Source organism: Panthera uncia, chromosome B1, assembly GCF_023721935.1.
Source record: "Panthera uncia isolate 11264 chromosome B1, Puncia_PCG_1.0, whole genome shotgun sequence".
NCBI lineage: Eukaryota > Metazoa > Chordata > Mammalia > Carnivora > Felidae > Panthera > Panthera uncia.
In genome coordinates, this window is record NC_064811.1 from 72,539,983 (window position 1) to 72,565,598 (window position 25,616).

The following is a 25,616-nucleotide window of genomic DNA, read 5'->3' on the forward strand; positions in this document are numbered from 1 at the left end:
GGTTCCTCAAAAAAACTAAAATAGACCTACTCTAGGATCCATTGATTGCGCTATTAGATATTTACCCAAAGGATACAAAACTACAGATTCAATGAGATACATGCACCCCAATGTTTACAGCAGCATTATCAATGATAGCCAAACTATGGATAGTGCTCAAATGTCCATTGACTGATGAATGGATAAAGAAGATTTGGTATATATACACAATGGAATATTAGCCATCAAAAAAATGAAATCCTGCCATTTGCAACTACATGGATGGAGTTAGAATGTATTGTGATAAGCAAAATAAGTCAATCAGAGAAAGACAAATACCATATGATTTCACTCATATGTGGCAATTAAGATACAAACCAGATGAACTTCTAGAAAGAGGAGGACCAAAAAGAAAAGAGAGGGGAACAAACCACAAGAGACTCTTAATTATAGAGAACTGAGGGTTGATGAAGTGGAGATGTGGAGATGGGCTAGATAGGTGATGGGTATCAAGGAGGGCATTTGTTGTGATGAGCACTGGGTGTCGCATATAAGTGATGAATCACTGAATTCTATGCCTGAAACCAATATTGCACTGTATGTCAACTAACTAAAATTTAAATAAAAAAACACCATATTTAATAAAATAATTTTCCAATGCAGTGTTCAGCAAACACTTTCTGTAAAGGTTAAGAAAGTACAAATATTAGTTTGTGTGGACAACATAGTGTCTCTGTAGCTTTTTCTTTTTGTTTTTAAACAATACTTTACAAATGTAAAAACCATTTCTAGTTTTCAAGTTGTCTTCACAAAACATTCTGGATTTGGCCAACTTATCCCTCTAGAGAGTAAATAGTTTTCAATAAAAACAAATGTAACGAAAATCTGAGAGGGACAGATTTTTGATACTGCTTATTAGAAAGACCCAACTTGAACTCCTGAAGTTTACTTTCAGAGTTGTATGTATATAAAGTTTTACCTCAGAAGGCATTTCGTATGCCTCATTGTCAGGATCAACAGGCATATCTTCCAGAATTCCTTCCTGTGGACCTCCTTCTTCATTCTAAATGGGAAGCACAAGGGAATATGATGAGGTACCATTTTTTACTTTTTAAAAATTAAGCACACTTTGAAAATATCTTATATACCAAATGGTAAGAATGTTGTAAAAATGGCACTCCTTAATGTTACTGCTGGCATTCTAAACTATGCAATACCTTTGCAGAAACATTATGGTGGTGTATTATTAACCTAAAAATGTACAGAATTTTTTCCCAAGTAATTCACTACCCAGGAAATAGTCCAAAGCTATAGTCCAAATATGTTTTTTTTTACTGGATCAATGACAGCAGTGAAAAAATGATAGTATATTCATGATATAATGTTTAGAAAGATACAAAATTGTATATATTATAGACATCACCAGTGTATAATTCAGATACAAAGCTAAAAAAGATAAAGAAAACCCAACAAAATATTAAAAGTACGTTTTATCGGGTAGTTATGTTTTTAGTTTTTTGTAAGTTAACTTATATAACCATTTGTAATGTGAAAGTATACATATTTTATAATTTATTTTTAAGTGTTGGCAAAGAAATTGTTTTCTGAAGTTTCAAAACTGAAACCATATATATATATATATATATATATACACACACATACATATATACATACACACGCACACACACACACACACACACACACACACACAAACCAAACACATGATCCTCAAATTTACCACATCTCTCTCTTTAGAAACAAGATGCCATAAAACTCAGCTTGAACTTATGTCTCTACTAGTATCCTTCATTAATACCTTTTGTTGTTTTGCATTGATTCCAGTAAAGTGATTATAAAAAGATAAAGTTCACTGAAAGTTGAAAAAGCAGAGGGGGTAATGGGAGCCTAAAACGGACTTACTCAAAGAGATCAAATAGTCCCTCAGCCAATGTAGGTTATGTTTAAAAATATGTCTTGTGCAAATAATAGTTCTTCCTATCTTTATCAGTGACTGACAGGAAGGCAGAAGGAAAAAGAAATGGATGCCCACGAGAAAAGGTCAAACTACAGCTCATGCCTACATTAGCAGGGCTGAGGAGTTTATATATCATCTTCTCCTGCCCTCCCTTTTTATACACCAAAAAGCCCATTTATTTTTTAAATGTGGAATAAAGATAGTTTCTATAGTGTTTCACCTGTTAGCACAAACCAAGAATACAGGTTCTATTGAATAGTGGTTAGCTATGAGGTCTGTAGCATCACAAGCCTTGAGTTCAAATCTTAGCTTTTCTAGATTCTAGATTCTTTTACTGAAATATAATTAACATATAGTGTTATATTAGTTTCAGGTGTACGACATAATGATTCAACAATTCTATACATTATTCAGTGCTTACTATGACGAGTGTAATCACCATCTGTGACCAAACAATGTTATAAACTCACTGACTATATGCCCTATGCTATACTTTTCATCTCGGTGACATATTCATTTTATAAATGGAAGTTTGTGCCTCTAAATCCCCTTTACCTATTTCATCCATTGCCCCGCTCACCTCTCCTCTGGCAACCACCTATTCTCTGAATTTCAGAGACTGTCTCTTTGTTCATTTTTTTTTTTGTTTCTTAGATTCCCCATTTGAGTGAAATCATATGGTATTTGTTTTTCTTGTCTGACTTATTTAACTCCGCATTATACCCTCTAGATCAATATTGTTGCAAATGGAAACATTTCATTCTTTTTCATGGGTAATATATCATTGTGTGTGTGTACATACACCACACCTTCTTTATACATTCATTTTTTCCATGGACACTTAGGTTGCTTCCATATATTGGCTATTGTAAATAATGCTGCAGTAAACATAGCAGTGCATACATCTTTTTATGCACTAGTTTTAGTGTTGTTATTTTTCTTGGGTAAATACTCAGTCGTGGAAATACTGGGTCATATGGTATTTCTATTTTTAATTTTTTGATAAAACTCCATATTATTTTCCAGAATGGCTGCAGCAATTTTCATTTCCATCAACAGTGCACAAGTGTTCTTTTTTCTCCACATCCTCACCAACACTTGTTATTTCTTGTCTTTTGGATTCTAGCCATTCTGATAGGTGTCAGGTAATAATTATTATGGTTTTGATTTGCATTTCTTTGATGATTACTGATGTTGAGCATCTTTTCACATGTCTGTTGGCCATCTGTATGTCTTCTTTGGAAAATGTCTACTCAGGTTCTTTGCCCATTTTTTGGATTATATTGTTTTAGTTTTAGTTTTTTTTTTATATTGTATAAGATATTTATATATTTTGGATATTAACCCCCATTGGATATAGCATTTGCAAATATCTTCTCCCATTCAGTAGGCTCCTTTTTGTTTTTGTTTTTGTTTTTTTTAATGTCTATTTGTTCTTGAGAGAGAGACAGAGGGGAAACACAGAATTTGAAGCAGGCTCCAGACTCCAAGCTGTCAGCACAGAGCCTGATGTGGGGCTCGAACTCACAAACTGTGTGAGCAAAGTCAAATGCTTAACCCACGGAGCCACACATGTGTCCCAGTTTTATTGACTATGGTTTCCTTCGCTGTGCAAAAGCATTTTATTTTGGTGTAGTCTCAAAAGTTTTTTTTTGGCTTCAGTGCCGTTGTCTAAGGAGACATATCTAAAAAAAGTGTTTCTACAACAGATGTCAAGGAAATTATTGCCTATGTTTTCTTCTAGGAGTTTTATAGTTTCAGGTCTCACATTTAGGTTTTTAATTGATTTGAGTTGATTTTTGTGTATAGTATAAGTGGTCCAGTTTCATAATGTTGCATATAGTTATCCAGTTTTCCCAATACCATTTATTGAAGACTTTTTTCCACTATATACTCTTGTGTCCTTTGTAGTAGATTAACTGACCATATAAGAATGGGCTTATTTCTGGGTGCTTTATTCTCTTTGCTTTATCCATGTGTCTATTTTTGTACCAGTACCATACTGTTTTGTTACCACAGCTTTGTAGTATATCTTGAAATCTGGGATTGTGATACCTCCAGCTTTATTCTTCCTCAAGATTGCTTTGGCTGTTTGGGGTCTTTTGTCGATCCATTTGAATTTAAAAATTATTTGTTCTAGTCCTGTGAAAAATGCCATTGGTATTTTGATAAGGATTGTATTGAATCTATAGATGGCTTTGAGTATTATGGACACTTTAACAATACTAATTCTTCTATGAGTTCTTTCCATTTATTTGTGTCATCTTCAGTTTTCTTCATCAATGTTTTATAGCTTTCAAAGTATAGGTCTTTCTCCTTGGTTAAGTTTATTCCTAAGTATTTAATCCTGTTTAGTGTGATTGCAAATGGGACTTTTTTCTTAATTTCTCTTTCTGATGCTTTGTTATTAGCGTATAGAAATGCAACAGATTTCTGTACATTAATTTTATATCCTGCAAATTTACTGAAATTATTTATCAGTTTTAGTAGTTTTTTGGTAGAGTCTTTAGGGTGTTCTATATATAGCATCATGTCATCTGCAAATGGTGAAAGTTTTACTTCTTCCCTATAAATTTGTATGCTTTTTATTTTTCTTGTCTGATTACTGTAGCTAGGACTTACAGTACCATGTTGAATAGAAGTGGTGGATGGACATCCTTGTCTTGTTCTTAGGAAAAAAAAGCTTTTGTTTTTTCTCCATTGAATATGATATTATCTGAGGGTTTTTCATATATATTCTTTATTATGTTGAAGTATGTTCTCCCTGGACCAACTTTGTTGAGGATTTTTATCATGAGTGGATGTTGTGCTTTGTCAATTATTTTTTTTTGCATCTATTGAGATAATCATATGGTTTTATCCTTCCTCTTGTTAATGTGATGTATTATACTGGTTGATTTGCAAATAGTGAACACTTTTATCCCTGGAATAAATTCCAATTTATTGTGGTGAATGATTTTTTAATGTATTATCAAATTTGTTTTGCTAATATTTTATTGAGGATGTTATGTCTATGTTCATCATATATATTGGCCTGTAGTTTTCTTTTTTTTTTCCCAGTGTCTTTCTCTGGTTTTGATATCAGAGTAATTTTGGCATCATGGAATGAATTTGGAAGTTTTTCCTTTTCTCCTTCCTCCTCCCCGCTCCTTCTGCCCCTCTTCTCCCTCCTCCCCCCTCTTCAACACTCTCTACCATCCCCCTTCTCCCCTTCCCCCCTCTTTCTCTTCTTTTTCTTTTGAACACTTTCAGAAAAATAGTTGTTAACTCTTTAAATGTTTGGTAGAATTCACCCATGAATCCATCTTGTCCTGATTTTTGGTTGAGAGTTTTTGATTACTGATCCAAGTTCATTGCTAGTAATTCAAATTTTCTATTTCTTCCTGATTCCATTTTGGAAGGTTATATTTTTCTAGATATTTGTCTACTACTTTTAGGTTTTCCAGTTTGGCATATAATTTTTTATAATATTTACCTATGATTTTTTTTTTGTATTGCTGTGGTGTTATTCCTTTTCATTTCTAATTTTATTTGAGTTCTTTTTTTAATATTGTTGATCTTTACAAAGAGCCATATCTTTGTTTCATTGATCTTTACTATTGTTTAATCTCTATTTCATTTATTTCTGCTCTAATCTTTATTATTCCATTCCTTCTATTCACTTTGGGTTCTTCCTTTTATAGGCCCTTCTGGTATAAGATTGGTGTTGTTTATTTCATATTTTTCTTGTTGAAAGTAGGCTTATATTGCCATAAACTTTTGTCTTCAAATTTCTTTTGCTGCATCAAAAGATTTTGGACTATTGTGTTTTCATTTTCATTTTTTTCTGTTTATTTTTCCTCATTGATCTTGGTAGGCCCATTCATTGTTTAGTAGCATGTTGTTTAGCCTCTGTGTGTTTGTGTTCTTTCCATAATTTTTCTTGTAATTGATTTCTAGTTTCATACCATTATAGTCAGAAAAGATACATGAAATAATTCCTTTCTTCTTGAATTCATTGAGATGTTTTTTTGTGGCCTAACATGTGATCAATCATGGAGAATGGTTCATGAGCACTTGAATAGAATGCGTTTTCTTCTGTTTTTAGATAGAATATATTTATATATATCTTGTCTAATCTGTTGCTCAAAAGCACTTTTTCCTTGTTGACTATCTTTCTGGATGATCTATCCCCTGATGTAAATGAAATGTTAAAATCCCCTATTATTACTGCATTGCTGTCAATCTCTCCTTTTATGTCTGTTAATAGCTGCTTTATGTATGTAGGTGCTTCCATGTGGAGTGCATAGATATTTACAATTGTTTTATCCTCTTTCCTTTATATAGTACCTTTCTTTGTCTCTTGCTAGTCTTTGTTTTAAAGTTTATTTTATTTAAGAAGTGTTACTGCCCCAGGTTTTTTTTTTTTTTTTTTTTTTACATTTACATTTTCACGGTAAATGTTTTTCCATTCCTTGACCTTCAATTTTCATGTGTCTTTACTTCTGAAGTATCTTATAGACAGCATATAGATGGGTCTTATTTTCTATCTATTCAGTCACCCTGTGTCTTTTCATTGGAGTATTTAGTCCATTTGCATTTAAAATAATTATTGATAGGTGTGTACTTACCGCCATTTTGTAACTTGTTTTATGGTTGTTTTTGTCATTCTTCTCTGTTCCTTTCTTCTTCTCTTGCTCTCTTCCCTTTGGGTATGATGGCTTTCTTTCGTGTTATGCTTGGTTTCCTTTCTCTTTTGTGTTATGCCTGGTTTCCTTTCTCTTTTTTGTGTATTTATTATAAGTTCATTATTTGTGATTACCATTAAGTTCATATATAACATCTTATGTGTATAGTAGGCTATATTAAGTTGATGGTCAGCTAAGTTGAACTCATTCTAAAAGCACTAAATTTTTACATCATGGACTCCCCAGTTTTTATGTATGTGATATATTTTATATCCTTTTGTTTGTGAATCCCTTGACTGATTTTTGTAAATATAATTAATTTAACTGTTTTGGTGTTTGAATCTCCATTCTGGTTTTATAAATAATCTACTACCTTTATTATATGTTTGCATTTACTTATGAATATTTTTCTTCCATAACTTTCATTTTTTAGTTATGGCTTTTTCTTTCCATTAAAAGAATTCCTTTTAATGTTTCTTAGAAGATTGGGTTAGTGATGATGAACTCCTTCAACCTTTTTTGTCTGGGAATCTCTTTATCTCTTCCATACTGAATGATGACCTTGCTAGATAGAGTATTATTGGTTGCATGTTTCTTTCTTTTAGCACTTTGAATATATCATGACACTCTTCTGGCCTACAAAATTTCTGCTGAAAAATCAGCTGATAGTCTTATGTAGGTTCTCTTGTATATAATTGTTTTCTCGTGCTGCTTTTAAAATTATCTGTTTATCACTATTTTCTTGTCATTTTAATATTTTGCCTCGGTGTGGACCTCCTTAGTGACGGTAGTCATTCTTTGTGTTCCTGGATCTGAATGTCTCTTTCCCAGATTAGGAAAGTTTTCAGCTATTATTTTCTCAAATAATTTTTATCCCCTTCTTTATTCTCCTTCTGATATCCCTATAATGCAAATGTTATTAGACTTGAAGTTGCTGAGTTTCCTCAACTTATTCTCATTTTTAATTTTTCTTTTTGCTGTTTAGCTTGCTTTCCCTTACCTTGTTTTCCAGATCACTGATTCATTTTTCTGTATCTTCTAATCTTCTATTGATTCCCTCTAGTGTATTTTTTAAATTTCAGTTATTGAGTTCTACATCTCTACCTGGTTCTTTTTTTATATTTCTGGTTTTTTTTTTTTTTTTTGATGGTCTCAATGAGATTCTCTACTCTTTTTTCAAGTCCAGTGAGTTTCTTTATTATCATTACTTAGAATTCTCTATTAGGCATATTGCTTATCTCTATTTCATTTAGCTAGTTTGCTGTGCTTCTGTCTTGGTCTTTTGTGATATATCCCTCTGCTCATTTTGTCTCACTCTCTGTGTTTGTTTCAATGTATTAGGATGGTCAGCTATGTCTCTTGGTCTTGGAAGTAGTGGCCTTATGAAGAAGTCCTGTGATGCCCTGTAGCACGATGTCTCCTGGTCACCAGAACTAGGCATTTCAGGGGTGTCTCCTATGTGGGCTGCATGTGTACTCTCCTGTTGTGGCTGAGTTGCATTTGCCTTCAGTCAAGTCAGCTGTAATGACCCAGTTTTCCCACTGTGGATGCAATAATCAGTATTTGGTTGCTGTGCTGTTGAAAGGTCTGTCTGAGGATGCTACAGGCTTTTAGGTAGGGCATGTCAGCAGGCAGGTTTGCTGTCTGCTCTCAGTCTGTCTGCCACAGGTGCACATGCACCAAACTGCAAAATGCTCTCCCTGTGGAGCCCCTGAGAGGCTTTCAATGGTGGGCAAGGTTGTCAGTCAAACCCAATGTCTGCACCCAGTATGTCTGCCAGGGCTGCAGATGAACCAAAAGGCAAACCACTATCCCTGCACAGCCAGCTAAAAGACTCAGGTGCAGGAACTGTGAGTTTACGGGTATATATGTTTTTTTCTTCTCCTCATGCCAGGGAAAGAATCATTTTGCAATGGCAACAGCCTTTGGTGGGGCTGCTTACAGGGTGTGTTGGGGCAGGAGCTGCTTTGGAGGGATGCCCTGTTGACACAGGTGAGTTGCATAGGGTGAGTCTGCAGGGGAATGTGGGCACTTGGCACATGGTGCTAGCAAGAGAGGTGGGATGTGTTCACATTAATTCTGGCAAGTGTCCAGCTATCTAGTCTTGCAAGGAGGAAGATAAGTGGTATCTTCTGGCACTTTTGTTCTTGGATAATTCTCCTGAAGATCCCTGTCCCTTCAGCATGTGTTCTGAGATTAGTAAATAACTCTCCTTCATAATATATAACAGTTTTTTGGTTTTTTGTCTGTTTGGTTTGTTTTTTAACTGTGCTTCTATGCTTTTACTCCCAGTGGTTATTTACCATGCTGGTTCTTTAAGGACAGGGACTCAGTATCTTATCACCCTCTAGCTCTCCCAGAACTATGTCTACTGATTTTAAAAGTGCCTGGAATTAAGCTCTGCTGATAGCAAAAGCTCACTAAGTTAAGCCCTGCTGGTTTTCAAAGCCAAATGTTATGAGGGACTCATCTTCTCAGTGCTGATCCCCCCATTCTTCTATCTGTGATGTCTCTCCCATTTGTGATTGGTCTCATTGGGGGGTTTGGTTCCCAATTATGTGTCTGCCTTCTACACTATTCCATGTGGCCTCCGCTTTATGATTAACTATGGAAGGTTTGTTGTGCCAGATAACATATGTAGCTGTTATATTGGTGTGTCCATGGGACCAGGTGAATTTAGGAACTTACTACTCTGCCATATCTTCCTGATATCCCAGATTCTAGATCTTTTGTGATGTTGAGCAAGTTTCTTAAGTTTTTCTAAGCACCAAATAGACAGTGAAAAAATGGGGCAATAATACCTTTTTTAACAGGGAAGAGCAAATGACATCATTAATCCACTACTGGTATTTAGGTAACTTTTAGTGATAGTTAAGTATGAGGAAAATAAGGCAAACCTGTTGTTAAAAAGAAAACCACAGGCCCCAAATAGAACCACTTATGTTAAGGACCCATGTCACTAAACCAAGTCTTAATACCTAACCTAATTGCAGTTTTAGCACCTCCAAGAATATAAACTTTAACCATCCAAACTAATTTTGGTCAACACTAGAGGTAATCTGCTATTAGACCATTTCTGTTCCCTTTAAGAGGGTGATCTTGCCTAAACAACGTTTTTTTTTTGTTTGTTTGTTTTTTTTTCTTCTCCTGCCATTCCCTCTCTGCCTTTAAAAAACTTTCCTTTTCTGCAGCTTATGGAACTCCTTTCTATTTGCCTAATTCATGAATCATTGAGTAAAGCCAGTTAGATCTCCAAATTTACTCAGTTGAATTTTGTTTTATAACAAATTTTGTGGCAGTATTGACAACTGACATAAACTTCTGACAACGTTCTGAGATAAGAAACAGAGGCCCAATGCCTCACCAACACTTTTGACTTCATTGTCTTTTTCACCATTTCTGAGGGCCATTGGTGATTCCTCTGAGTTTGATCTCTGTTCTTTTTGCATCTAGCTCCCAATCTAATTTCCTTTACAGTGTAGACCGACAGGAGGATCACTAACAGAACGCTAGTCCTTAGCTCTTGTTTCAGTCTGCAATTTCAGTTTGGAATCCTTTCCCAGTTACAGTCCACAGTCTCCATTAATGGAGTCTGCTGGTTTAGTACACATTGGGAAATGCTGTTGATGTGTATAGGAACTTCTACTAGCAAGTTCACAGTAACTTCTGAAACCTGGCCCTGGGTTCTATCCTCAGATTCCACATTAAGAACTGCTGGTGGCAGTTACATTTGGAATTAGTCCAGAGTCCCCATTCTCTGAGGTCTGCTGGTTAAATCCTTTTTGCTTCCTGCTGGTGTCCACAGTTTTGTTTCCTTGGTAACTATTGGTTCCTGTTAATGTGCACATGAGATAAAAGCTAATTGCTAAAGGGAATCTTGGACACCAAAAACCTGCAAAAATTGGTGGGCATGGGTTGAACATTTAAGAGATGTTAGTGTGCACACCACCTAATACAAAGACTACCGCATTAGTAAAAGTTGGTTACACAGTGGGTTAGATACTAGGTAAGCCGTTGACTTTAAGAACGTTTCTGTGCAACAAGGTACACTGTAAAACATGCACGATTCCCAACCCACCTGCATATCCCTTTTAGATAACAGCTTGGCTCTGAGAAACCCAAAGACTTGGCATCCTTTTCTAAACAGTCAAGCACACCACCTTCTAGCACACCTGCTTATTTCTAAAAACTATGGTCCCAGAATGTGTGAATATCTACAGAAATGGCAAAATTTTATTTAAAACAATAAAATTACAATGGCCACTATGAGGAATGTTCCAATTAGATAAGATCATTTAAAAAGTGTACTTAAAAGTAAAACCTTCAAAATTCCAAAAATAGCTTCACTGAAAATTTCATTGCAAAAAAACATAAAAAAATAAAAAGATGCAAAAAGTAATGCAAAAGACTGTAAGACTCAGACAATTCTTACTACTTCCCTCTATCCTCTTTTAGTTCAATACTCATCCTATTCCTCTCTCTAAATTGCCTTACATGAGCATAAACAAGTCTATCAAGTTAATGACCTTACAGGCACTCCCATATCTACCTTAGAATGAGGGCCCCCTGTGAGTTTTGCATTATCATACTCGTCTCATGGCTAAACATTTTTAAACAATAAGGTTTCTGATTATATGTTTATGTGTTTCTATTATAGAATGTGATATTTTCTACCTCTGGATGGTACTACAAACATTTGTAAAGAGTTCTGTTTAATTGGCCTAAATATAAGTGCTTATAACTTAAGAATTTTTTAGAAAAATCTCAGAAATATAATAGAAACTAAAGGAACTGCTTGTCAATTTCACGAGACCTGGGAAAAGTTTTAGTATTAAAGGTAATTTCAGTTTGCTCATTGATTATAATAAACATATCTTAGACTTATCAACACTGACTATAATACTAGTCAGTACTATACTGACTATAGTATTATATACTATAATAGACTTTTTTATTCTGCCTAGGCTTACTATTCAAACAGGTTCACACTATGTTGCAAAATTTTTCAGAGAAAAAAAAATTAGAATAGAGCTGATTTGTCTAATGTTCCAAATCTAAACATAATTAAGAAGCAAACTGAATAGGCATAAATTAAATAAAAAAGTTTAGGTGACATTTTAAGATCATTTCCCCAAATCTTTTTGATAACCTTAAACTTTAAAGTTTTGCTAAGTGATGAGTTAAGTTAAATTCATTAAGTATCAAAATTATTTCCAAGTAAAATACTGACACATTAATCACTGAACATAGGCTTATTCACTTTTACAGAGGAATCAAAAATATTTGCACCTATTAGTAAACATGTTTTATACCACACTGATAAATTTTCTGTGAATAAAGCAGAAACCATAAAAAGTATAAGTTAATTTTTCTTAGGAAAAATTAGGAAAATTTTGGTCTGTTCAAATTTTCTATTTCTTCCGGATTCAGTTTTGGTAGGTTATATGTTTATAGGCATTTATCCATTTCTCTAGGATGTCCAATTTTTTGGCATATAATTTTTGATAACATACTTTTATAATACTTTGTATTTCTGTGGTATAGGTTGTTATTTCCCCTCTTTAATTTCTGGTTTGGTTTGAGTCCTCCCTCTTTTTTTTTTTTTTTTTTCATGATAAGTCTTGCTAGAGGTTTATCTATTTTGTTGATCTTTTCAAAGAACCAGATCCAGGTTTCATTGATTCTTCTATTTTTTAGTTTCTATTTGGTTCATTTCTGCTCTAATCTTTATTATTTTCTTTCTTCTGTTGGTTTGGGGTTTTGTGTGTTCTTTCTCTAGCTCTTTTAGTTGTAAGAGTAGGAGACAGTAATTTGAACAGACCAATTACTAGCAATGAAATTGAATCAGTGATCAAAATACTTCCACCAAAGATCCAGGACCAGACAGCTTCACAGGCAAATTCTACCAAACATTTACAGAAGCCTTTTACCTATTCTTTTCTCAAAGTATTAAAAAAAAAAAATAGAAGATTAAAAAAAGCTTCCTAACTCATTTTATGAGACCAGCATTACTCTGATACCAAAACCAGATAAGGACACACACAAAAAGAAAACTACAGGCCAATATATCTCGCAACAATCCTCAACAAAATACTAGCAAGCTGAATCTAACAATACATTAAAAAATTATACACCACGATGAAGTAGGGTTTATTCCTGGAATGCAAGGGTGTTTCAATATTCACAAGTCAATCAACATGATGTATTATATGGTTTTTATCCTTTGTCTTGTTGATATAATCATTATAATAGCAGCAGAAAAAAACATGTGGTAAAGTACAACATCCATTCATTATAAAAACCCTCAACAAAGTAGGTTTAGAAGGAAGATAACATAATAAACGTCTATATGAAAAATCCACAGCTAACATCACCTTCAAAGGGGGAAAAGTCAGTGCTTTTCCCTTAAGGTCAAGAACAAGACAAGGATGTCCACTGTCATCACTTTTATTCAACATAGTACTAGAAGTCCTAGAGACAGCAATCAGACAACAAAAAGAAACAAAAAGCATCCAAATTGTAAGGAAAAAGTAAAACTTTCACTGCAGGTAACATAACACTCTATACAGAAAACCTAAAAGACTCCACCAAAAAACTTCTAGAACTAATAAATTAATTCAGTGAAGTCACAGGATACAAAATCAATGTACAGAAATCTGTTGCATTTCTATACACCAATAATGAAGCAGCAGAAAAATTAAGAAAATAATCTCATTTACAATTGTACCAAAAATAATAATATACCTAAGAACAAACCTAACCAAAGAGGTAAAAAACCTATACTCTGAAAACTATAAAACACTGATGGGGCACCTGGGTGGCTCAATCAGTAAAATATCCAACTCTTGATTTGGGCTCAGGTCACGATCTCATGGTTCGTGAGATTGAGCCCCATGTGGGCTCCACGCTGACAGAACACAGCCTGCTTGAGATTCTCTATCTCCCTCTCTCTCTGCCCCTCCCACACTTGCACTGGTTCAAAGTAAATAAAACAAACAAACAAACAAACAAACAAAAAACATTAATGAAAGAAATTGAAGATGACACAAAGAAATGGAAAGACACTCCATGCCCATGGGTTGGAAGAACAAATATTGTTAAAATGTCTATACTACCCAAAGTAATCTATGGATTTAATGCAATCCCTATCAAAATATCAGCAGCATTTTTCACAAAACTAGAACAATCCTAAAATTTGTATAGAACCACAAAAGTCCCTACATAGCCAAAGCAATTTTGAAAAAGAAAAGTTGGAGGCATTATATTTCTAGACTTCAAGTTATATTACAAAGCTGCAGTAATCAAAATAGTATTCTACTGGCACAAAAATAGACACACAGATGCATACAACAGCAAACCCAGAAAGAATCTCACAACTATATGATCAATTAATCATTGACAAAGCAGGGAAGAATATCCAGTGTGAAAAAGACAGTCACTTCAACAAATGGTGTTGGGAAAACTGGACAGCAACATGTAAAAGAATGAAACTGGGTCAATTTCTCTTACCATATTCAAAAATAAGCTCAAAATAGATTAAAGACCAGGCACCTGGGTGGCTCAGTCGGTTGAGCATCCCACTTCGGCTCAGGTCATGATCTCACGGTTCATGAGTTCGAGCCCTGCATTGGGCTCTGTGCTGACAGCTCAGAGCCTGGAGCCTGCCTCAGATTCTGTTGTCTCTCTCTCTGCTCTTCCCCCTCTCATGTTCTCTGTCTCTCAAAAATAAATAAACATTAAAAAATTCAAAATAGATTAAAGACCTAAATGTGAGACCTGAAATCATAAAAATCCTAGAAGAGACACAGGCAATAATTTCACTGACATCGGCCAGATCAGCTTTTTTTTCTAAATAATCCCCCTAAGACAAGGGAAACAAAAGCAAAAATAAACTATTGGGACTACATCAAAATAAAAAGCTTCTGCACAGCAAAGAAAACAATCAACAAAACTCAAAGGCAACCTACAGAAAAGGAGAAGATATTTGCAAAAGACGTATCTGATAAAGGGTTAGTATCCCAAATATATGAAGAATTTATACAACTCACTACCCAAAGAACAAATAATCCAATTGAAAAATGGGCAGAAGACATGAACAGACATTTCTCCAAAGAAGACATACAGATACATGAAAAGATGCTCATGATCAGTTATCATCAGAGAAATGCAAATCAAAGGTACAATGAAATATTGCCTTACACCTATCTGAATGGCTAAAATCGACAACACAAAAAAACAACAGGTGTTGGCAAGGATGTGGAGAAAAAGGAACCCTTTCACTGATGGTGGGAATGTAAACTGGTGTAGCCACTGTGGAAAACGGTATAGAGGTCCCTCAAAAAGGTAAAAATGGACCTATCTTTTGATCCAGCAATCACACTACTGGGTTTTTACCCAAAGAATACAAGAACACTAATTCAAAGGGATATATGCATCCCTATGTTCATTGCAGCCTTATTTACAATAGCCAAGATATGGAAATAACCCAAGTGTCCATCAATAGATGATGAATGGATAAAGAATAAGTGATATATATATATATATATATATATATATATATCTTATATACAAATATATCAAATATATATGTATCTTATATATAAATATATACATGATACATATATATATGTATGTATATCCACACACATACATACATAATGAATATTATTCAGCCACAAAAAAGAATGAAATCTTGCCATCTGCAAGGACATGGATGGAGCTAGAATATATTATGCTATGTGAAAAAAGTCAGAGAAAGACAAATACCATATGATTTCACTCATATGTGGAATGTATGAAACAAATGAGCAAAGGGAAAAAAGAGAGAGAGAGAGACAAAAAAACAGACTTAACTATAGAGAACAAACTGATGGTTACCAGACTGGAGGGTCCGGGGGGAGGGGTGAATAGGTGATGGGGGTTATGGAATGAATTTGCTGATCTGAGAACTGGGTGATTACAATAAAACCTTAAAAAAAAATTCATGTTATCTCTTCTGGTCCAAATTTAGACCTATTAGGTTTTTATTCTTTCCCTCCCAGGCCTAAGTATTTTCTTTGTGCTTTTCTCATTTTACATCTTAAGAAATGGTTTGAGCTTCTGCCTGCCTGGGACATTCAGATTGTCAGTTCTTTTTTTGGCTATCTATGGGAGTAATTCCAGATATCAAAAAAATTGTATCTTTTACACCTTTTTTGAGGATTCCTCTTGGGTGCATGAAGTTGTTTGATATTGCCAGAAATATTTACTGTTTGTCCTAGCTAAAACCTGAGAAGATATTCGAAAAGACTTAACAACTGTATAATCAGAAATTTGGCCAAATTGGAAGCTGATATTCAGAACCTGATATAAAACTTTTAGGCCTTCTCAGTTAAGCTCAAAGTACCCAGAGGAAAAGAAGACATTTTCATAGGTGGATGGTTGTGTCAGTCTTTTGATATCATTACAGAGCAACCCAATTCTTTAAGGAATTAAAAAAAAAAAAAAAAAAAAAGCTGTTCTTATTTTATGAATTCAGTCTTGGCAGGATCAGAAGTGATTACAGAAGCAATTCAAAGATCACCAATCTTTTTTGCCCATCCCACAACCTCCTATTTATCTCAAAATATGTATAAATATTGTAAAAATCCTGGCCTTGAGAGAATAAGTCATTCTAGAAAGTGCTTGCATTTTTTTTTTTCCTATGCTATTGAACTGTAAATGTTCAGTGTGCTGCCTGGTCTTTGCCAGGAAATTAGTCCATCTCTTTAAAATGCAAATTTCAGGGGCGCCTGGGTGGCGCAGTCGGTTAAGCGTCCGACTTCAGCCAGGTCACGATCTCACAGTCCGTGAGTTCGAGCCCCGCGTCAGGCTCTGGGCTGATGGCTCGGAGCCTGGAGCCTGTTTCCGATTCTGTGTCTCCCTCTCTCTCTGACCCTCCCCCGTTCATGCTCTGCCTCTCTCTGTCCCAAAAATAAATAAAAAAACGTTGAAAAAAAAAAAAAGAATTAAAAAAAAAATAAATAAATAAATAAAATGCAAATTTCAGAGAGGTAATTTTTATCAAGAAAAAACAAGGGCTAAAACCATTTAGAACTTGACTTGCCAAGGACAAATACAAATCTTTAAAAAAAATTTTTTAATGTTGATTTATTTTGACAGAGACAACAAACACAAGCATGAGTGGGGAAGGGCAGAGAGAGAGGGGGACAGAAGATCAGAAGCTGGCTCTGACAGCAGAGAGCCCGATGAGGGGCTCAAACTCATGAACCATGAGATCATGACCTGAGCCACAGTTGGACGCTTAACCTACTGAGCCACCCAGGTGTCCCCAGATACAAATCTTAATTGTCTCCTCCACAAATATTAAAGGAAAATTTAGCTATCTAGACCAATAACCTTAAATTCAGTACAAAAAAGTAGTTTTATCAGAGCATAGAAAACAAAACTCCCGGAGACTACTATGAAAGACTATGTGAAGCATACCGTGTATACACCAGAAAGTCAACAAGTGGTAAATGCCTCCTTTGTGGCACAGGCTGCCCTAGATATCAGAAGCAAACTCCAGAAGTTGGAGGGCTTTGCCGGGATGATTATCACTCAGCTGATAGTGGTCACCAATAAAGTTTTTATGACAGAGAAGCCGCAGCCGAAAGAGAAGTGAACAGAAGACTAAAAAAGAAGGCCACTGCAGCCGAAAGAGAAGTGAACAGAAGACTAAAAAAGAAGGCCACCCTTCTCGCAGCAGCACTAAAAGAAACAGACACTGCAAAGATGGGAAGACCCCAACCACAAAAATGGGGGAAGCCCAGAGCCCCCTTAGCAAAGGACCAATGTGCATACTGCAAAGAGAAGGGACACTGGAAGAATGAATGTCCGAATCGGAAGGGGCCCTCAAAACCCAGCCGATATCAGGAGGAACGCTGAGAAGGGGACCTTATTGGTCTGGCCAAGAGAGAATCAGACTGAAGGGGACACTGACTCTCTCTCCCTGTTCCTCTGCCTCATAATGTGAAGGATTCTCCCTCCTTTCCCAGGTTAATAGCTATAATTGGGGCCAACTGTGGTTAGTCTGCCTCGGGCTGGGGACTTTAAAGAATGTTCCCAAGCAGTTGCTGAAACTCCATTTGTTTCGGGGAAATTCCTGGTCTTCTTTAGCCTGATGTGGATATTCCACTTTGGTGGAAAAACATGGTGGCTGCTCCTCTGAGTTAAGGTTTTAAATTAGGTTTTCCTCCTCTGCCTTCCCCTCCCCCTGATGTTTCTGCATCAATGTGGGTGTGGTCTACGTAGCTGGTTCCAATACCCTCCTCAGTGCCTCAGGCACCATTGGCTCCTCCTCCCATCCTCAAGGTCAAGGAGTAAAGTACACCCCCTTGGACAACTAGGTCTTTTCCAAATAGAATGAATTGCTAAAGCTTTGATTACTGAACATAGGTTTGTGTTTTTAACTTCTTACTGCAGAGAAATTAAGGCTATTTGGATCTATTGGAAAACATGCTTTGTACTTAATTGGTTCATGAATTTACCATCTAAAAAAACTCTGGTGTAAACACCTCTCAGTTGGTTACTAAGTCCTCAATGGAGACCAAGGTTTCCTAAGAGTTAAAATTCTGCTAAGTGTATTTAAGACTGATGGAGATACGGAAAGCAACCCTGTATATAGGAAAGTAGGAAGTATGTAAGAAAGATATAAGGGATGGAAATTTGTTTTTGTTGATGGTAGAAGAAAATAATTTTGTCCTAAATGAGACTGGTTATTTGGAGAGAAATGGCTTTGGGACAAAGTTTGAAGGCAACGGAAAGTTGTAGAAGGTTCATGAAGGGAAATCTTTGGAAAGGAATTTTATGTGTGCTCAGGATGGACTAAGGTTGAGATGAATGGAAGTTTAAAAGTACACTGGTATAAGGTTGAAATTCTGCTTTTCTCTCTGTTCAAATGACAAAGTTTTCTTGGACTGTTGATCTGCTCTTGATAAGACAATTCAAACAATGGTTTGTCTTCTGGGAAAACCAAAGTTTTAGGTTTCATCTTTATCAGGTCTTTGATTATGTTAAAGGAGATAGGTTTTGGTAACAACTATATAATGCTATACATTCACCTTTAGGGTCTTTTATTGCCACCTTGGTTGAATAAATAAAGTTTTAAGATTTGTAATGATCTGTAATCCTATTCAGGATGTACTTATAACTTCCTAAGGTTTTAACAAACTTCCCAGGATTTAAATGGTAAATTAAGTCTTTTTGGCCAATTAGGCCCTTTTATTTTGGGTGCTAAGTTACTTGGAAAAGCACTGTCATACAATGGTAAACCTTAGGTTGTATTGCACAGGTAAATGCTGTAACTGCCCATATATATATGCAATTCCTAAAGTTTTAGTGTTTTGGTATAATGTCATCACTTAATATTCTGATTACTTGAAGTGTTATGTGTCACAGAAATAACTGAATTTCTTTGTCGATTGCATCATAATGAACTCTCATCAGATCTTTAACAATGTCTATTTCTGAGATTTTGTCATTTATAATTATTCTTATTCTCTCACAAAACGTGTTTCTTCTTCAAGGAGATTTATAAAAAGGACTTTGGGGACAAATACAGGTATTCAACATCTTTAAGGCTGATACTAAAATGGGTAAGAATTTCCAGAACTAAAAAGCTGCATTCAAATTGAACAACAATTAGGAACATGGGATTAAATGAACTGAAGAAGATTATAGTTTTATGATTCTGGTTGAAAATATTGCTGGTTCTCTAATGTTTCCTCTTTCAGAATAAGGAAAGTTTTCTTTTAAGATATCTATGATATACAGAAATGTCATAAAGCATTCATTTGAAAACTGAAGCATTTATCTTTTCTCTCTACATAACTTCCTGAAATTCAAAAACTCTCGGTGAATATTCTTTGTTTCATGGCAATTATAATTGTTTGCATAAGTTCAATAAGAATCTGTTCATTTTGTAACAGTTCACCATTGGAAATACTGGTTATTTTACCAAGGCTTTGACTGGAATGTCATATTTCAGAGTGACATTCATAGACTCAGATATGACCAGATAGCTTTAAGGAACTAAGGTTGGCTTTATGAAACATGGAGCCATAAAGCCCCTTGGAAATGTTGGCCTGATACCTTGCTTACAGATTTCCCAGAAGCCTCACCAGATGAGTAATGAAGGTCACTTCCAGGCAGGTGCAGGAACCTCAGGATATTTTGGGGACCTCATGAAGAGGAATATGCCCAATTCTACAGGTATTGTAGGCCTGTCTGATGGCAAGTATTTGGCAAGTTTTTTTAAAAGGCATCAAAGGGGGGAATGTTAGAGAAATGAATAAAGTACTGTGCCAAAGATGCCTAAGGGGACTAAAACAAGCTCTGGTCTCTAGCTTAGAGACCCCTCTTCCGGGTTCTTCTTGCCCTGTTTGCCGCACATGAGAAAACCCACCACAGATATGGAAGCTGACAACTATAAACTACACTTCCCACTTGCATTCAGCGCTCAGATTTTTGGAGAAACGGTCTCTTCTGAGCCCACTGGTGTTAAATAAATCTCCAACCCACCAAGATCTCCAAATTTTGCTTGGTTTTTCTGCCAGTGTTCCATTCTGGTTCCATAACAATATAAATATCTAATTTCCAAATAAGACAAAATACTAAAATATTAATTAATAAACATAGGTTTTTCTACTTTTGGCTTGTTACAGAGAAACTAGAAGATATTTGGAAATGTTAATGCTACATTTGAAAACTTTAAGAGACATGCTTCTAGAAATTTTAAAATACATTCATAAATTTGAAAATTTAAAAAATGCTGATGTGACCCTTCACAATTGCTTATTCTTAGCTTTGACTAGAAATTAAGCTTTCTAAGGGTTAAAGTTCTAATTAATATTTGTAATTAAAACTACTAAAAATAGGGGAAACATCTCTGTATGCCAGGAAAGGATACATTTTCAGCATAAATAAATAAATAAATAAATAATAAAAGAAGTGAAAAATTAAGATGCATTTTTTTGTTGAGGTGGAAAAAAAGTAATTTTGTCCTAAATAGAGGTTAGTTTAAGGAGAAAAACACAAAGGACAAAATCAGAATATAAAAAATAATTATAAGCAAACCTTTAGAAAATTAATATATGGTCAAGCTGGCTAAGATTTAAAAAATTTATTTTTAATATAGATTTAATATCAAAAGCTGGAGCAAAGTTAAAATTTGGTTTTGTCTTTTTTAAAAGGATGGTTTTCTTGGACTTTTAGTCTGGTTTTAGTAAAATTATTGTATAAGATTTTTTACCTTTTAAATATTAAGTTTCATAATTATCTGTGATCCTATTTAGAATAAGTGCTTTATTTAAAATCCTTTTTTTGGTATTTTTGACAAACTTCCAAAATCAAATTCTTTTTAAATTTAGTTTAATTTTCTTAGTGTTTGTTTATTTTTGAGAGAAAGAGAGAGAGACAGAGCATGAGCAGGGGAGGGCAGAGAGAGAGGGAGACAAGGAATCTGATGCAGGCTCCAGGCTCTGAGCTGTCAGCACAGAGCCTGACAGGTGTCTTGAACTCATGGACTGTGAGATCATGACCTGAGCTGAAGTCAGATGCTAAATCAACTGAGCCACCCAGGTGCCCCCAAAATCAAATTCTTTTTTTTAAATGCCTTTTTAACTTGAAATATTCCAAAAGATTTGTTAAACAAATTGGGCATTTCATATGTAATTTACATGGAAGCACTGTCAAATAAATAATACTAAGCCTTTTTTATATTTATAGGATTGTGGTACATGTGATGAAGTCCATTCTCCTGCAAAAATGGCCCCTCATTGCCAGACTTTTGCCATTTTAATGTCCTCTGACATGGCACCAGTTTGCTTCTGAATGAGAAAATTTCATATGGAGAAATAATGGTTGTAAATTCAACAAAACACCTGCAACTAGACTTCACTAAATTGCTACCTTGTATGGTTATCAATATGTTCTTATTATTGTATATGCATTTTCTAGATGGATTAAAGTCTTTCCTTGCTCCAAGTCTGATGCCCTCACAGGAAAAACAAAAAACAAAAAACTTAAATGTGTTTCCCATTTATGTGTACTTTCCACTATCTCCAGTGATTAAGGCATCCACTTCACTGGCCTAATCCTAGAAGCCTTACCAAAAACTTTATCAACTTGAAATTCTATCAGTATATAGCCTTTTGCTGATCCCTTGTTTCATGCTAGTATGATCAGCTACCGTAAATCTCTAATGTTTTATGCTCAAGCCTGTCATCCATAGGATGTCATCCATAAAGAAGGTTTGCTAGATCCTAATTTAAAATAACCTGTTGGTCACCCTCTACAGTGTGGTGGCTGGTCTAAAATGTCATCAGAGGAAGACAACCCTTGAACCCCACTGACAGGGACCTTAACAAGTGCCTCTGACCACTGACACTGCTGCAAAACTAAAAGATGGTAGAGACCTCTAAATCAAATTGACAAGGAAGAGAAGTAGCTGACATTGAGGTACATGGCTTCCTGCCAAGGTTCCAGATTAAGACTTAATACATTAACTGAACATAAAACCCCTTCTTCCTCTTTTCCTTTCCTTTCCTTTCCTTTCCTTTCCTTTCCTTTCCTTTCCTTTCCTTTCCTTTCCTTTCCTCTGGCATTGGCCTAGAAAGATAACACCCTCATCTGTATCTCTCAGGCCATTGCTAAGGCAGGGAATAACGTCTTTGATTTCAGGCAAAGAGAAAATCATGTGCCCCTAATTTTTCACAAGCAAAATAAGACATCTCATTAGTTGTTTCTCCTAAATTTACATTGTTGAGTTAAATAGGACTTCTCAGGAGGCTTTTGTGATTCAGGATTCACTCCTTTTGGCAGGTCTCTATTTCCCCAATTAGGGATAAATATAAATAAGGCTACAATCAAAAATGTCTCCCTACTTCTTGAAATCATTAAAAAATCTGCCAAAGTAATAGTAGCCCAACAAACATCTTTAAACTCTCCAGCCATAGTTGTCCTTGATAACAGAAGAGCTCTTGATTATCTTTTAGCTGATCAAGGAGGTGTCTGTCCTTTGAACAACATCACCTGCCATGTCTAGGTTGACAATTTTGAGGAAGCTAAAACTCAAAATAAGGACAAGCTGCTTGACTTTAAAAAGGTATGCCTTTCCATGGGGATTTTCTTTGACTTATTTGACTGTGATTGGTTTGGGTCTTGGGGACCATGGTTCCAAGGTATATTCTAAATTTGGGGAATTATCCTGCTTATAGTAATCATAATAATCTCCCTGGTCCATTATATTCTCTCAAAAAACTTTAAATGTATGTTTGCAGCTACTAACCACCAAGCAAATTATCCCCCTGAGACTGGAACATCTAAGGAACAACAACAACAACAATTATCAACTTAAAAAATGTCAACTGGAAAATGTGACCTATGAATATCACAGAGGTTAAGTAAAAATGTCATGGCCTATTGATGCCTCACAGAGGAGCAAAGTTGTAGGAACTTCAGTGAGATAGGTTAGAGAGAAGCCAATACCTTCAAGCTTGATAACATCTGTCAGTTAAGCTGAGAGTCTGCTCAAAAGTGAAGAATTGTTATAAAGAAAACCACAGGCCCAAAATGGTGTCACTTAGACTAAGTTCCTATAGCAGAGCTTGATACCTATTCTAATTTCAGCTTCAACCTCCCCCAGAAATATAGTTTTCACCAGTCAGGAATACTGGTCAGTGCCAATCAGTCTGCCACCTGGGTCCTCTCCATCCCTCAAAGGAAGAGTAATATGCATGATTAAAAAAAATAATAAAAAACAAACAAAAAAAACCCTGTGTTTTCCCCTAGAAAGTGGGCTTACCTGAAATAATTCTTTTTTTTTTTCTAATAACCTTCTTGCCTCACACTTTTTCTATGAAAACTTTTCATTTTGTGTATCTCCCTGGGCCCTCCCTCTACTTGCTAGGTGGTATGCTGCCCCATTCAGTATTTGTTTAATAAAGCCAATTAGATCTTTAAAATATACCCAGCTGAATCTTTGTTATCTAACAGAAAAAAGAGGGGAAAAGATAAAAGTAGGCAATCAAAAAGAATCCCAGGGTATTCAACAACTATCAGCATGTAACAAGAACAGGTTTATACTTTCAGAAACCTTTAACTCATTAAAGGCATAAATATATTGTGTTCACAAGTCTGACTGCTGGACTTTATAAGTGTTGTTCTCTGGAGAATGAGATTATTGAATACATTAATATTTGAATAAATTTTTAACTGACTAAAAATCTTAAATAACTATTTTATATTACATAGAACAGGGACAGCTCACAGAACTATGGACCAACTATCCTCAACCACATCTTCCATAGGAAACTTGGTCTTAGAGAGGTTTAGTAATTTACTCAGAGTCAAAATGGCACAGGTGACTTATGCTCTAAACCACTGTTCTGAAGTTCTCGGAGAGTTCTGGCATTCAAACGTTTTAATTGAAAAGTACAGATTTCAGTAACTGAAAAATTTGACTTTCTGTTATGTCCCTATGTCCAATTTATCCTTTTAAGACCTAGTTAAGAGTCTATTTTTGGTAAATGAAATTCTTGTAATTTGATTGCTGAACCCATCAAAGAATTTTATTCAGTAATATTATATATTCTATGGGGCCATTGCATCTTTCATATTATAGAAGTCTACCCAGAAGGAAAAACAATATTAGTTAAAGCATAGGTGAAAATTGTGTCAAAATACTCTAATGAATCACCTGTGTGTATAAAAATCTACCTCAAAGACATGCCTGGGAAATTAGTGAGGGTCAAGGAACTGGTAGGAATGAAGTGACAGTGTAAAAGGCCTACTCCCATGATGATTCTTGCTACGTAAGTAAGCAAAATCCTTTAAGGACAAGGATAACTGTTAATTCAACATCCTGTTTTCTATGGAGTCCTGTGCTACAATATGATTTCACTGTCCTACCTTCCCCCCTCATAGCCTGGTGTCCCAAAATCTTCAGTAACGTTTATTACACGGTAATCAGAATAGGATGCTGTGGGATGAGAAAGGCACAGAATAGGTGGGAGATAGATTATTTTATGGAAAAAAATTAGAGTCAGAATTGACAAGGAGAAATGTAATCTCAGAAATCATCAGGAATGTATTTTCCTTTCCTGTACAAACTATACTTTAGGTTAAACAAATAGTTGGTGAGTACAAGCTTTTCTCTTTAGATACACTCTAAAGAAGATAAAATAGAGTATCATGCTTTTACATGGAATCTAGGCAATGATTGGCAATGGCTGCTAACAAGACTTGAGATATAACCACACGTTCTGTGTTCCTTATAAGATATCCTTGCCAAACATCTGAACTGGATTCACATCTATCACTAGATCTGACAATTTACAGCAATGCAAGGGGCTGAAGAACATGTTCGCATTAGATGTAACTGGCAAATTTTCTGACTATGGGGAGTGATACAAGACAAATAATACAGATACTTCAACAAGTAAATTTCAAGGTAAACAACAGTTTTGAAGAAGCTATAGATTAAAGTAGATGAGAGCATCAGAAAATTGCAACTTAAGAATGTTATTTTGGTCTTATTTGAATCTTGATTTAAGCAAAGATGAAACAGGGAACTCTGAACACTGGGTAGAGAGTTACTTTTTAAGGATGATCATATATTGGGCTTTTGCATTAAAAAAAGTGTCTTTAACTTTTAGAAATTAAATAATCAAATGTTTGCTTATTAAATAAGATATCTAGGTATTTGCTTTGAAATTATCCAGGTTTGGGTGGGGAGAAATGGATGGAGTATAGAAGAAACAGCACCTATCGGTTGATGATCAGTTGTGTATGTCCTTTTTCTTAACAAATTTAATAAAATTCATTCCAGTAGTCTCTAACACTAATATGTTTTTCAGAATATGACTATGTGATCTATATTTGCCAACTCCATGTATTAGTAGATTTTTAAGTATACTAAAACATTTAGCAGCTATTCTAAAGAGATTATCATAAGAAACACTTTAATTACCAGATAT

At 35.1% G+C, this 25,616-nt stretch overlaps 1 protein-coding gene and 2 long non-coding RNA genes across 8 annotated transcripts in view; 1 reads left to right on the plus strand and 2 right to left on the minus strand.

Annotated features, from left to right (window-relative positions):
- The window catches only part of LOC125923682 (uncharacterized), a 1,073,698-nt gene that overhangs the window by 92,467 nt on the left and 955,615 nt on the right, over positions 1-25,616 (minus strand). The window lies entirely within an intron of this gene.
- Positions 1-25,616, plus strand: part of LOC125923681 (uncharacterized) — a 122,030-nt gene that overhangs the window by 57,547 nt on the left and 38,867 nt on the right. Inside the window, exons 2-3 of the long non-coding RNA XR_007458131.1 lie at positions 19,743-19,851; positions 22,635-22,744. This is a non-coding gene — a long non-coding RNA (uncharacterized LOC125923681). The remainder of the gene's footprint in view (positions 1-19,742; positions 19,852-22,634; positions 22,745-25,616) is intronic.
- The window catches only part of SNCA (synuclein alpha), a 155,872-nt gene that overhangs the window by 8,558 nt on the left and 121,698 nt on the right, over positions 1-25,616 (minus strand). For all 6 annotated transcript variants that reach the window (XM_049632125.1, XM_049632124.1, XM_049632122.1 and 3 more), the window contains one exon: positions 959-1,042. In XM_049632125.1, the coding sequence (XP_049488082.1) occupies positions 959-1,042 (84 nt within the window). The remainder of the gene's footprint in view (positions 1-958; positions 1,043-25,616) is intronic.